Raw genomic sequence first — 15236 nt, 5'->3', positions numbered from 1 at the left:
ATTTGGTCTGTGAAATCGTACGTAGAATGTATGCAATGAAAATTTCATGATAAATGTGAAAATTCATCAGCGATGCAAAGGTAATGCAAAAATAATCGTATTATATGTAATTGATAAGATTTTTATTACGTTTAATGTAGAATATATAGATTGTTTGTGTTTCCCAGATTAATGAAACAATAAAACATTGATGGGCTGTTATAATTTCTTTGACACCATCGAAACCAATTTGGACATTGAATCTCGTTACAAATGCAGCTATATATCCCATTAGGAAAATTACCTTTGATCTTTTCTTTTCCAAATTCATTCGTCCTCGTGTGTCTACACCAGAGACATAAACGCGAAAATGAAAATCAAGAGATTTCAATGTTCTTGTTGAAATATCTTTGACAGTATCGAATAAGCGTAGCTACAGACGGATCGACTAGGTTTAGGTTGTCGACTAGCGAGTAGATTTTGATAAATCGTTTTGTACAGATGGAAATTTAACGAACTAGGTTGTTGGTCGATTAAAAGCGATGTGAAACTGACAAGAAGCGTCAGACGGTTAAAGAATATAAAAAGTCGAATTCGGTGGTCGTCGACTGAACTAAGCTGCACGATCAAGCGTTTGTGTTCGTACGCGAGAATCTTAGACTCGTTGTTGGTCGACCATTCAGTCGATGAAATTTGGATTTACACGAAACGACCTGGTGAAATTTCTCGTTAGACGACCACCGTCTAGTCGATTCTTCTGTAGTCGCTCTGAGCGGTATGTACAGTCAAGTACCTGAGGTCTTCGAGTTCGTAGAACATGTCCTTGTTGCTATCGTGTATGTAAACCTTGACGTGAGGACTGTCTAGATATTCCATAGTGAGTTGTTTGGGAAAACTTCTGACGAAGAGAGCCTTAACGGTGTCTATGCTAGTGATTTCGTTGGGTAGGAGCGCCCGCTTCGTCTCGTTTCTATACTGCAGGAACACTAGACCTAAGGAATCGTCCACAGAAACGCATCGTTTCGTCAGGAATGTCCGACAAGGGCATCGAGCAGCGAGGCAGCAACAAGACGCTCCTAATTCTATCGCGGGTCGATCGTTACCTAGTGGTCGCTCCAGAGTTTTGCTGGGGGTCCGTACGACGGGGAGGCTGCTTCTTTGCTTACCACCCCGTCGAAATCCAGTGCTCGATGTCTCCACCTCGGACATGATGCCCGGGTCGTCATCGAATAACATCGTCGAAGAGGGAGGTGGGTACCCACGCGGAAGAGGCGACTGAAACAACCAAACGAAATCTGTCAGATCACCAAAGCATTGTCCTTTCTCTGCTTTTGCCTGTGTTTCGTCCGCGTGTTTCTTTTTTTCTTTTTTCTTTTTTTTATGAAACGATCGTTCGAATCCAACGCGCATCAATAGAAAAAAAAGCGAAAGAAAGAAAAAGTCGTGTGTGAACGACGATACGATAGTGAAAAAACGATGTAAAAACGGACGCATGCTATCGTGCGATTCGAAACGATACAAAGAGAAAAGGGAGAAACGTGTATGAAAAAGAGAGGAAAAAGAAGAATTACCTTTCTCTGGCGAGACTTGGTCCCCATCTGTTAGGCGGCGGCAGGTACACGGAAACACACACACACAAGTAAACCAGTTAGACGTATATATGCATGGAGCAGAAAAGGAGGTTGGCTGGAAATGTACTGTGAAAAGGTAAGAGTGAAACAATGCGATCGCGATCGCGATCGCGATCGATCGATCGTCTGTCGTTGGTCGTTGCTTGAGTTTCCAGGCTGCACGCAACTGGTCCTGTAAAAATCTCTCACGATCGCCAACATTTCCCATGCGCTCTTTTCGTCTTCGTTCGAAGACGTTTCACAAAGTTGCAGATCGTTTCACGTCGTTTTCAAAGACGAAGTGGACGACGCGGTTCGAGTGGACGGATAAAAGGGATCGAAGGTGAATAAAAATCGAAAATATCGAGGGAAAGATACGAGCAGGAAGACATGACGGTGCACGACAACGTGAAACGATTAGGTGCCACGTGTACGCCACCAAGATAGGTGGTGTGTAAACGATTAAGGATATAGACGACTCGTAGGGGCTGACGACTGCCGGCTGTTCTGTTTCCCCGAACTCGTTTTATTTTCTTCTTCTTTTTTTTCCCTCTTTCTTTTCGTTTTCCCTCGCCCGACTCTGGCTCGAACCAGGACAAACAAAAGCGCGAAAAGGGCACGGTCGAAAATAAACGAAACTCGGCGTGTGTGTATATGTACATGCTGTTTGAACACGATCGGGGCAACGCGAGACGAGAAACGAGGACGGCGTAGGTGGATACGGAGCTTAATTAACCTCTTCCCTTCGTTACGCTCGGCTCTTGACCTCGGAATATATCCGCTAAAGTTGTTGGCCAGATACTTTGCACAAGATCGTCGCTTACGTAATCGTAGCACGCGAACCGCTAATTCCTATCGAGCATCGAAAAGAAGCGTAAAGTGGAGATACACAAGCCCGTGTAATACCTTCGCTGCTAAAAAGTCTCTATTTTGTGTAAACAATTACTCCGACAAATAAAATGGCGTAGAAATAAAAAAAAAAGGGGTCGATGTAAGTAAACTTTCTTTGGCCAAATTCAAACTACTCCGTTGCATGAAAATTTCCAGGAACATCGGCAATTTTCGTAACCCCTGCGCGTCGATCGAGTCGGAAAGATCAAAAATATCAGAGAAACATAGAAAAAAAATTAGAGAAGACTCTGGGTGGATCGTTAGCGATCCCAAAAGGAAAGCATCCACGGGAAGTTGGGTGTGTACGAGGGGAACGTAAAGGGGAAAAAGACTCGAAAAAAGTGTAAACGAGAGCACAAACGATAAAAGTCAATATGTATTTACATGTTGCGGGAGCAAAGATTCACCTCGAGATCCATGGTGGTATGACGCGTCGGCGGCGTACCGTATTGGCCGTGTGGCGGCGGCAGATGATGGGGATGAAGGGGGTGTAGCTGCTGGGCCGCGTTGAACTGCTGATGATGTAGGGACGGTTGGTGATCGCCGCCGAGGGTGTGCCTCCTCGGCTCGTCCCTCGATCGGCCACCACCCCCTGAACCGCTTCTGCCCCCCGAGCCTCCGCCGACGCTTCCGCCACCTCCAACCCCCAACACACTTCCACCTCCGCCCCCGCCCCCTCCGACTCCACTACCCACGCCGCCGCCACTGCCGCCTCGCCGACCAGTTGCAACCTCGTTCGAGCCCGCCTCACCCTCCCCCCTGCCGGACCCACCTGAAACACGATGCAAAATCACCCTTTAGTCGATGCTCACTTTTATACAATATGCATCCTCACTTTTATGCGATACAGTGAAAATGTTTATCCGTACGTTCTATAGAATTTACATATATATACAAAACTAAAGTAAAAATGTCGGTTGGCGGGTAGTTTGAATTCTATAAAATTTACATATATACATACACAAAACAAAAGTAAAAATGTCAGTTGGCGAGTAGTTTGAATTCTATAGAATTTACATATATATAATTTACTTTATATTTTATAATTTATAATTCAATTTATAATATATTTCTAATTACATATATATATAAAAATTCGAACTACCCGCCAACCGACATTTTTACTTTTGTGTTGTTTTACCGACAGTCATCATTTGCCGAATAGAAAGATCGCGAGAGAAGAACGGTAATTTAGGACCTACAAAATCGATTCTAGATTTCTCAGGTAAAATTTCTAGTAGATTTGTCATTAACCGTTTGTCGCAAGCAGCGCGATCGCGCTGTTTAGATTTTGTGTCGAAAAGTCGCAGTACATTTCAACGCTACGGAAGACTGTCGGTATTTTGTATTTCATTGTTATCTTCTCAATAATTTTTATTGAACGAAACTTGAAATATTTAGAAATATAAATATAAATAGAAATATAATAGCACGCATATATAACAGTATAGACGTATTTCATAAAAATAAGAAACATGACAAGCGCTATTGCGCCGCTTGTTTCTCTTCGCAATCGATTAAGACCCCTGTTTTTTCAAGGACCCCTAACACGCAAACACTTAACTGTTATTGTATTTAATTTAATTATTCCCAAAATAAACTCGATTTTCCAGGATCGATCGTCTGATTTACCCTAAAGATTTACGTTATTACACACACACACGCGCGCGACACAGAAAGGGCAGATGTTGTATTGAGATATGTGTAATTTTGTGTGCTACTCTGTATTAGCCGCGAAGTAGTGATACACATATATGAGTATGAGTATGTGTAGAAGTATGTGCGTGCGCAGCGTCTCGTAAAACAGAAGAATGCAACTGTTCCCTACGTATGGTAGTAAAGAAGATAGTGAGACAAAAAAAGTGCTGCGGCGCGTGCAATCTATATCTACGAATATCTTGTAAATCACATATTGGATAAATCTGAAACTATTTTAATATCATTTCTACGTGTAATGTGAGTGTTGCTATACGTTTATTTCGGCGATTCCATAATTCTCAACATGTTGCTTGCGATCTGTCGAATTCGTTTCTTTTTTCGTTACGAGATTCAAGTTTGAACGATGACCATTAATTTAATAACAATTTAGTCGATTTAATTAGCTAGTCGGAATTAGCTAGTCGTTTTTTCCTCGGCCTGGCACAGACTATCGCTTAGTGCGCTCGTCACAAAACTACGTTAACGATAAAACAGATTGTCTTGTTCTTCGGAAGATCGGAAAAACGAATTGGAAACGTTTGTTTCTCTCGGAAGACCGAGTAGTTCTGTGCCGACGGAATAACAAAGTTGGCAGAAAGGTGGTGAAAACGCATAAAGGAAAACGAACGCATTCTTCGGTTTGGCTGTAAAAATGGAACGAGATTTCCGTGCAACGTTCCCCGTGTGTACATTCTACTGGCAGAGTGCTACAGGCCAACTTGAACGATTCACCACGCGAGGGCAGCTGTGTCGCTATCGCAAACTCGTAACCGCTAAAATCGCGATTTTTTGCGTCATTGTTGCGTCATTGAGCGATACACTTTTCAAATATATGTACACGGCAACGTTATGCGAGAGAGCCCCTATAACGCTCGAAATAGACACGTTGTCTATTTCTCATTTTTCTTCTAAATTCATAGCAAAGTTTCTAAGCTATTCGACTGGATCTTTCTCTTGTTTGTATCCGTAGAACATCCTAACAAAGTTTAACCGGAAGAACATGGAGAACGCCTTGTATATTTTGCTCGGTCTCACGCATGAATGCACTGCCGAGGGAGCGACAAACGAGCGAATAAAGTGGCGCGTGTCTTGTGGCGCTTACTGCTCGCACGTGTCTCCCGTAACTATTTCCGGCCACTTCCGCGAACGCGTTATTCTCGGCCGAGTTTACCTACGATTTTCTGCCAAATAGGTCGGCTCCACGTTACACAGAAAACGACAAATTTTCTGCTTAATCCGCTTAAGGTATTTGTAGCGTGAACGATATCCCTCAACGGTAAAACGCGCCCAGACTCGAAAGCGATATTCTTCGCACAAACAAAATTTCTTGCCTGTGTGTACTCTTCATGCGCGCACGCTAACAAACAATTCAGATATAAAGAGAACGCTGTAACTTTGCCTTATAATATATGGGATTTTAAATATATATATATCATATATTTCACGATACTTTTATTCGAAAACTGTGAGATTAGAGGGAAAATTTTTCTTTAAAAAGCCACTCTTCTATCCATTTTACGCAACGTATTAGTTTCTCAACAAGCTAGTAGAAACTGTTTCTCCGTAATTAATCGAAAAGACACTTATATCTCCATTTTAGTAAATCGCATATAAATATAGAAAATTTCGATGAAATTGCACGAAAATCCATCTACGCTACGAATGCCTTCTAACTTCTACTTTCGTATCGGAGATGCCTGTTTCGTGTTTACGATTTTGTCCATTAGTCGATCGTACACTTGGCCGCTCTCGACCAAATGATCGTCAGAATGTAATTGCAGAAAATGCAGTTCGATCAACGGCTATCGCTCGTGGCGCGATCCACATCGATCGCCAGATTTCCAACATATTCCAGCGGAATAGCCTGCTAAATGGAAACTATTCGCCAAGTAGCGATCAACGCGTAATCTATGCGATCGCAATCCGAATGGCACGCGAGTCTGTTGAGGAAGCTGAACGACGAAACGTCTGTGAGTTTAATCGGGCCAGCGCGTTGGAAGCTCGCGAAGCAAATGTAGGTCGCAAACGGTTGTTCATCCGTTGCTCGCTCGTCGGTCCGCCTGTTCGACGTCGACGTCCAATTAACGGCGAGCTTCGCGAATTCTGGCACACCGGGGCAAACGTGTTTGCCTCTATCTTCGCCATCATATTTGCACGAATGGACACGCGCTATCGACACGAAGAACCTGCGGCGTTTATCGATGAAATAAAAAATAATCGGCAATCTTTGAAGCTGATTGACAGTGATTAACCTTATTAAAAAAAGTTTGACTCTTCTCTTTGCTGCTAATTGATCGGGGAAATTGTTTTAACGCGAGAAAAGTAAAAATGCGAGGTACAGTGGATACGTTGGTGATGTTGTTAAATGTGAAAAATATTTTGGATATTTTCGGTGAATTATTACCGAGCAACGAAAGATATTTATAGATTCAGTTGCGTGTATTTTCTCCATACTCCAACTTTCACAGCTTTAAAAAATGATTTATAGGAAATCTATCTAGCTATTGATTAAATTAAGCTGTACTCGCTCTTACGATACCACAAAACAAATATGACAAGAACTGGGCAAACATTACGAATATACGCTATCGAGATACATGAGCCAGTGACGGTATCGGGGCTCCACGACACTGTGAAAGGGTTAAAACGATCGATAATACGAACCCAAGAGTTTCTTCTCTGTCGTCGGATGCCTATCGATCGTCTTCTACCGACGAGCAGGACCGCCTCGCGCAATTAAAACGTCATTCGTCGTGGACTTATCTTCGGAGAAAGATGTGCTCGATGAAATCCATTAGCGGCAACACGAGAATTTTCTAACCGTATTGAAATCGGTTAAAAGCATCGGCACGCGTGATTATCGGTGACAAGTACGCGCAAGCGAACGCTACGAGCGAAATTAAGCTCGCGCGAACGATCGATCCGGCTGTCACCTTCAGCTTGCTGCAATTGATTTTTCTAACTAAACCTTCTGCGTCCTCGAAATCACAGAAGTGTTTGCTACATAAGAAAAAAAAAAAAGAAAAAAAAAGAGAAACTTGATAACGAGCTAGAACACGGAGACACGCGAAGCTTCGACCAAAGCAAACTTCAACTTCCTCGCTTTACAACGACGCTATATCGTTTCCACCTACACCTACAGTACGCGATACATATTCCCCTGCACTGACCGGTTCGATAAAACTCGAAGCGCCGCGGCCGACGATACGACCAGCACTGGTAACCACCACGACACCGCGAGATTCTCGAACGCGTTTATTTTCAGAATAGCCGGCGAGCATGCACGCGAGCGAGGAAACGAAACCGACGAATCAACGAAAGCCTGCTGTCCGCCGGCTGTCCGTCGAGAAATCTAATCTCAACGTTCGGATATATGTGTGTATTCGATAATTCGTCACCGTAGATAAGATTCCGTACGGTCGGCTGCGAATACCTGTAACCCGATACGAGCAACATCGACTCGTTCTCCACATCAAACACGATGTATTTCTCGTGTAAAGCCGAATTTAGACTGTTTCGGTGTGCAGCAACACGGCGGCTGAAACGAAGGTTGAAATTGACCTTCATCGACCGTGTTTCTGCGAAGTGTAAAACAGCGCAAATTCGTCTTAATATGTCGTTTCCCTTCTCGTATAGAAGACCCATTTTATTCATTAGAAATACGACGTTACGATAGCTCCAGTATCGCCATTTTTCAAATATTTGTTCAATTAGCATCGACTCGCTGTGAAATGTTTAATTCAAACGTTGTCCAAGTCTGACTCAAAGCTACGTGGTCTATCGATAGGAGTTTTAAATAATACTTGTACGAGTTTTCTGGTGTACTATTCTCAATTCGTATCAAAAGATCTGTCTGTCGTGAATGGAATTACTGTTGCTCGTGAAATATCGTTAATCTGGGATTAAAGATAACGCGGACACTCGGTCCATGCAAGCGAGAACATTTCACGCCGATACGTCTGTTTCTTATACAACGGGAAGAACAATTATTCATTATCCCTTATCTTCTATTATTATTCCGAGTAATTATCTATTTGGTTATGATTTAAAGTAATTTTCTTTTTCTCTGAACGTATCGAAGGTAGGAAATTGGAGCGCGTTCCGTTTTCAGCGCCACGTAACGAGGACGGTGGATAAATTCGTTCCGATAAGCGCAACGAAAATAACCGACACCCTCGTGCAATCACAAGTTCAACGTTCCCTTTCGACTAGACAGACTACACCCACGCGAAAATAGTGTGACTGTAGTAATTATAGCGAACGTAGAATGGTAGGAGGAAAGGCCGACGGTGAGAATGTTTGCGTGAAAAACAACCCTTGCCAACTTCTCTTCTTTCTTTTTTCTTCCCAAAAATGTAAATGGTACTATATGTCGTCTTGAATATTTGTCCCATAGGTTCTCATCTTTTTTTTTTCTTTTTTTTTAAAGGAAAATATTCATCGTGTTATATAAATACTGAGAGCGTAAATTGAATCTAAATTTCAAATTAAATCAATTAAATCTATTCGCACGAAATTAATTCAGACTGTAAATGTATGTAATATGTACACACGATATTTTTCCAAATGCGACGAAGAACGCGGAACAACGATGCTTCGAAGAAATCGAAAGGTGCAATAATGTACAGAACGCATAATTATAGAAATGCGGAAATATAGAAAATATCCGAGCTATGGTACTCTCTGTAATATTTAGGAAAATAAAGAAGTTAGTATCTGATGTCTAATTTGTACGTGAAGAATCGCATCATCTAACAACTTGGCCAGATACTACAGAGAAATTGAAACTTAATGCTCCATCGAAAAGCTTACGTCATCCTGAAATATCACGACCCGAACATCATCGTACATTTTATAATTATCTTTTTTAACTGCTTCAATCGTATGATATTACGTGTTAATAGCACACATATATTCACTGATCTTTTCCTCGTTTATTTAAACACATGGACGAGCTCTTACATCACTTTAGATCTTGTTTGTGTCATTGTCTTTGTTTTTAATTCTTGGTAATTAAGTTCTATTTAAGTACTTGGTTATTATGCAGTAATTACGTATTAGCTATAATCGGTTTTAATTATTAAACTCTTGATAATCGCAATTTATTAATCTATAATTAGATCATTCACTTACTTTTGTAACATTTCTCTTCTTGTACTATTAATGAGATTTAAATGAAATAAAATAGTTTCCTATGCAAGTTTCACCTTTTTATAATTCTAAATTATAATTCTATAAATAAAATATAATCTTTAATTATATTTCTGGATGTATGAATTTACGGAAAAATCTGCCGTCTGCTTAGTTATTCGACTTTTGAATAAAATAGTTTCCTATGCAAGTTTCACCTTTTTATAATTCTAAATTATAATTCTATAAATAAAATATAATCTTTAATTATATTTCCGGAAGTATGAATTTACGGAAAAATCTGCCGTCTGCTTAGTTATTCGACTTTTGATTCCTCAAAATACCCCACGAAAAGGCAATCGATCACACGTTCGAGAAATTCATCGACTTTAATCCATAGCACACGATCGCATGCACCGCGCGTATCTCGCGATCCTGCGCGATTAGAATTACATTACGCGTATGCTCGTGGCCCGATCGAACTTGATTACCGACACGGACACGGTTCCCGAACTAATGCGAGCCATTTTAGTTTCTTGACCTCGTCCGATACAACTGTTGCGCGTTTCCGCTGTGGTCACCACGAATAGATCACAAAACCTATACTACCGCTTAATTCTTATATTCATATATTATTAGTAATAATCAGCCATTGTTAATAAAAATCGAGCAAAATGTGCACGTGTTTCTGGCAAGACTGTGTAGACGAAATCGGAATTTGGAAGAAATTTATGATCGCCGGAGTCGGAGTTGGAAGAACATTTTACAAAATTTTAATCGCAATTAAAATTTTTTGTGAGTTTCTAACTTTTTCCAATATTTTTGTAAATTTTACAAAAATCAAAAATATGCAGAAAATGATTGCAAATTATGTCGAAACTCTGACACCAGTCAGTCTGCAAAGATTATCTTCGACACTGGGGATAATTAAAATGGATTTACGAGGATCTGTGAAAGAGGATTTGACTGAAGCTATATATTTTCTTATTTTTATAAAAACCCTAGTTTCGAATCTTACTTTGTCATTATTCAAATGGAAGGAATTTTACTTGATACTCATTTCGTACTACTTTCTTTTGTTCTTCTATTTTAGACAAACTGCATTGTATCATTACATTATCATCATATCACATTATATTGTCACAGTATTTATTCAAAAAACTGTAATTTAATTTATCAACTGAATTTAAAGTCTTTTTCTTCACTAGCAATAGAAACTTTATTCTTATGGTTCCTTTGCTTTATTTGCTTTTACTACGAGCATAATATTTTTAGCTTTTTACAACACTGTATATAGTATATATAAATATACTGTCTACAAAACATTAATAATCTAATTATATACGTACATACATACATACAATTAATATGTTAACAGCCAAAAAAATAAAAATAAAAGGAGAGACGAATTTTCATTGCTGATTCTGCAGTCCTGGTTTGTGGACGCCATCGTAACGACAGTAAGAGAAAGAGGCGAACTCGCGACCACGAAACACGATCATACGGGAACAAACGTCACGTATGAATCTGATTGATGAGAATGACCGTTGATTAGGCGCGAAAAAGTTTTGACTGGCTTTTATATCCCACAACCGCTCCGACACAGTATGTTTTATAACCGATGACTATAAGGGGAAAAGGTGATTTTTATGACGAGGGTCAGAGGAAAAAGAGATGTTGAGAGAGGCGCTGAGTCTACAGCCGGTATAGTATACGCCTATAGTCAACGCCTTCACTGCCACGGTGGTTATCGGTGACCCACGTTGCTAAATTTTTTAAAGCGATAAAAATTCCATGGAGTGAAAAATTTCCAATAATGTGAACGACTTAAACAACGTCGTCCGGAAATATCGCGCAAATACGATATAATATTTTTCAAAAATGAAATATGCCGTAGTACAGCGATTCTTAAGCAACTTCTTTCGTTTACCACGGGCCTCCTCTAAATAATTTCTTGTTGTCGCGAATTCCCTTCGATAGAAGAAGGCTTAACTCAAGATCTAAACACGTAACGAGCCAAATATATTAAATGTATGTTCAAGATATATTGAAATATAATATATTTTATAATATAAAATATCTAATATAATATATTTCATAATATAAAATATCTAATATAATATATTTTATATTAAATATATTTTATATTTTAGTATAATAGTATAGTATATAATAGTATTTTAAATTTATATTTATATTTATATTTAGTATAATAGTATAGTATATAATAGTATTTTATATTTTAGTATTTTTAAGTATAAAATATATTTTATATTAAATATATTTTATATTTTATATTAAAGTATAAAATATATTTAAATGTATATTTAAAATACTAGTTAGCTGTTCATCGACAACTTTCAAATTTGGAGAGAAGAGATTCGTTACAAATAAAAAAACACAAGTAGCAAATATTTTTTATTCGAATAACGCGATAATAACTTAAAAACGCGAGGATTTCCGGGTTTTCCGGGAACTACCGCGTTAAGAATCGTTGCTGTAGTACATTGCAATCTACTGCGGCTGGCAGAGCAAAATATATATTTATATAAAATTCGCGTGGCACTGCCTACGGTAATTAATCGCTTTAACTATATCCAGGATGCTCTAATACGGGAATATGGGATAAGACGAGATTAATGTTTATTTTGCATTGCTATGCTTCCGTGTTACTGAAAATAAACAGCTAAATTTTGTACAAGACCGGTAGTTAAAGCCAGCTTATACCGTCTTTATGAATTTAGCGAGAATTTTTCTGATCCTAACGATTATAATCTTATTTCCTACCTTCTTTTCAATATCGCAAGATACTAAGTAACTGCATATTCTCAATGTTATGTCTCATAATTATTATATTATATTTCTCAATATTTTGTCTTGCATATTATCATATTGTTTAGTGATATGTGTTTAGTGTTCACGAACGTTATTCATAAGGAAATAAAAACACTATCGTTTGATTAATTTCCATGCAACAGAATGGGAATATTTGTACAAACGGAACTTTACATGCAACGAGCATATAGAAGAAAAAGTGACGGAATTGGACCGAAGAGTCAACGCGGAAGGAAGGTACAGATTTTAAGATTCCCGCAACTGTACTATGGAGAGCAAGCTGGCTTTCTATCGAAGACTAGTTTAGGACCTTGCCAAACTATGTTTTCGCTGCAACAGGAGGCAGAATTCATATTTTATTTAAAAGAAACGGAGGGTCTATTATTTGGTCTATCAGCAACGGACACGTGCAGACAGATGCCCCGAGGCAAGAACATTGTTACCGTCTTTAAACTTGTTTCTTTTGTATTAAGTTTTGCAAGTCTGCTTTAACGTATTTCAAACACAGCAGATATCCATACTATACGTAATATTTTCTGTAGAGATAACATCGATAAACACGATATTCTAGAACAGATTTTTTCTTCGTGTTCCAATCTTGTCGCAACTTGCCTTACTTATACGTATACGTGCTGTATACGTATTCCGGGAATTAACTGTCAAATTTAAACAGACAATAATTTCTCGGCGAACTCTACAGGCCGTTTATCGATTATTTTCGGTGAGAAATACGCGCTCGAAAGTGCGCTGCTCCTATGCCATTTCTTTTTTTTCTTGTTTACACGCAAAAAATTTCACGGACCGAGCGAACCACAAGCAAAAAATCTTCCAAACAGAAAACCACCACAAAGTATTTGCCTGTGCGCGAAGTACATAAATAAAATTCACGAGAATCGCAACATCAACTCCGAATCTTGAGATTCTTGAAATTTTCGTTTCAATCGTGTTTCCGCTTCGATCGATAAAAGAATACGAGTGGAGGACGACTCGAAGTACGTAGGAAGTACGTTAAGATTCGTTCGGACGAAAGTTCAGCGAACTGACTGGTTGGCCACGACGCGCGTTAATTAACCGTAATTGTTCGAGGTTGTTACAGAACGGGACCGTTGGAAAGGCTTTCGAACGAAACCGCGTGCTTCGCCAACGTTTCAAAAGCCATTCGATCAAACACCATCGAATAATTCATTGTCTTAATCACAATCGACGATTAAAGCTTAACGATACGACGCTTAACGAGAAGCAACGAGCCCATCGAGAAGCACTCAATTTTCGTTGTTAATAATTGCCATAATTTTTTAACGCAAATGGAAAAAATACATATATATACATATAGAAAGGTGAAAAAATATTTAGGAAAATGTTATTAACAATTGGTCTGAAAACCAGCTGTTATATTTTCTCACTGTATATTCGTTTTGCACCAAATCGGAGAAAAGGACGAAAGCTTTTCGTGTACGGTGACTGTACGTCGACAGATCGGGTAATGAAAAATCATCGATAATTAAACGGTGTTTTTTCAAAGAGAAAAGAAAGTTATTGAAGTTGGGGACAGATGGACAGCGAGGGCCAAAGTGTAGAGGTTAAGAGGGACGAAAAGGGGTCTGGGTTATAGGGCGGTACATTCAACGTTCTCTTAATTTCACCCTGTTTCGTAGGGAACGCGAGTAGAAAAGCAGCATGCTACTTGTACGCCTGCGTGCCTCGCGCAGCCGTGTGTATGTGTGTGTGCGCGCGTGTGTGGATGGCTGTGAATCGAGCGCGTGCCGCGAGAAAAAAAAATCTATATCGCCTTTCAACGCCGAAGAATGTATTTCGGGGAGAGGAAACATTCGCGGCACGTGCACGTGCGTGCGCGATTACGTGCGTGAGTACGTGCGTTATTTAGCGGCGAGTCTGCAGCGTCGCCGCCGTGTCCACGTGTCTTCGATTCTTTGTACGCGAAATCGACGGCTTTTCACGAAACGGAACCTCGTCTAACCCAGCATATTCGAGATCATCGATCTGGTTGAAGCGAGAATTCCAAACGCGCGTGATGGAAAAGAACGTCGAGACGGCTGCCTTATTTATCAGGATTTATCGCCATTTATCACAGTACAGGTTACTTACCACTATCTTTCCCTCTGTTTTTCTCACTAAACGTGTATAAATCAAATGGATTAATTACAAGCTTAATAACGAGCTTAAGCACGTCCAGAAGCGAGAGCAGCGTAGTCCACTGAAATTCCCGCTTACTTACATTTCGACGTTGATCAGAGACACACGCGAGAGACGATAACGGTTCGATGAACTAGAGAGATCGAAAAGGGAAACAAAACTCGCGAAACACTTTACTAGATATCGTAACCGAGGTGCATGCACTAACTCTGGCTAGCGCCGGCAGCCGGCTGCCAGAACGCCAGAAGGAAAACCGAGTCGAAAGGAAGCATCGCTAGAATCCTCGTTGCTGCCGCCACCTTCGCCGTTGCTGCCAGTGCCGCCGCCGCTTTTATAATCAATATTAGTTGACGGAGGATCCGCTGAGCGTCGCCGTTCGACGCTGAGAGAGACGGAAAACCGGCGATTTCTCGCATGCACACGTTGCCTCGCAATTAAAGCTCGCAAGATGCGCCAGATAAGCGACAAAGCAGCTTTCGTTGAGAGATCGTTTTCATTTCCGCGTCACTTACTTCTTTTATCAGGAGTTTTCGCTAGGGGGATCAGACGCACCTCCAGAATTCGAGTCTCCTTCGATCTGCATCCCAACCTTGTCCTTGTCTCGTACTCACGACACCGTCAACTATCCGCCGAAATCGCGTGGTCGTTTCGAACGAGGATACTCGACGTCCAAGTGCATGGTCGCGCGAAAAGACGAATCGAAAGCGGAAGAGTGGCGTCCTCGGTCGAACGAAACGCTATTGGTTGCACGAGACACGCGATTTAGGGGATGTCGAGGTCGTTTGACTGGATTCGAAGAGAGGAGAGCAAGCGAGAAGATGGTGTCGCGTGTTTTTCGTGGAGAAACTGGCGGCAGGGTGTGGCGAGAGAACGTTTTAAAAGATTGGCACGCGATTCGCTTCGACCGGCGTCCACCGGCGGCGAGGGCGCACGAGACGA

General features: G+C 40.4%; 1 protein-coding gene across 24 annotated transcripts in view; it reads right to left on the bottom strand.

Annotated features, from left to right (window-relative positions):
* Nucleotides 1-15236, bottom strand: part of LOC100649948 — a 168294-nt gene that overhangs the window by 83336 nt on the left and 69722 nt on the right. For 23 of the 24 annotated variants that reach the window (XM_048413111.1, XM_048413110.1, XM_048413119.1 and 20 more), the window contains exons 4-7: nucleotides 2888-3252; nucleotides 1551-1577; nucleotides 1083-1254; nucleotides 773-971 (exon numbers count right to left, since the gene is read on the bottom strand). In XM_048413111.1, the coding sequence (XP_048269068.1) occupies nucleotides 773-971; nucleotides 1083-1254; nucleotides 1551-1577; nucleotides 2888-3252 (763 nt within the window). The remainder of the gene's footprint in view (nucleotides 1-772; nucleotides 972-1082; nucleotides 1255-1550; nucleotides 1578-2887; nucleotides 3253-15236) is intronic. The other variant, XM_048413116.1, reaches the window with a different exon arrangement.

This window comes from Bombus terrestris, chromosome 16, assembly GCF_910591885.1.
Source record: "Bombus terrestris chromosome 16, iyBomTerr1.2, whole genome shotgun sequence".
NCBI classification, from domain to species: domain Eukaryota; kingdom Metazoa; phylum Arthropoda; class Insecta; order Hymenoptera; family Apidae; genus Bombus; species Bombus terrestris.
The sequence above is the reverse complement of the archived record's forward strand: the minus strand, read 5'-3'. Positions and strand labels throughout refer to the sequence as shown.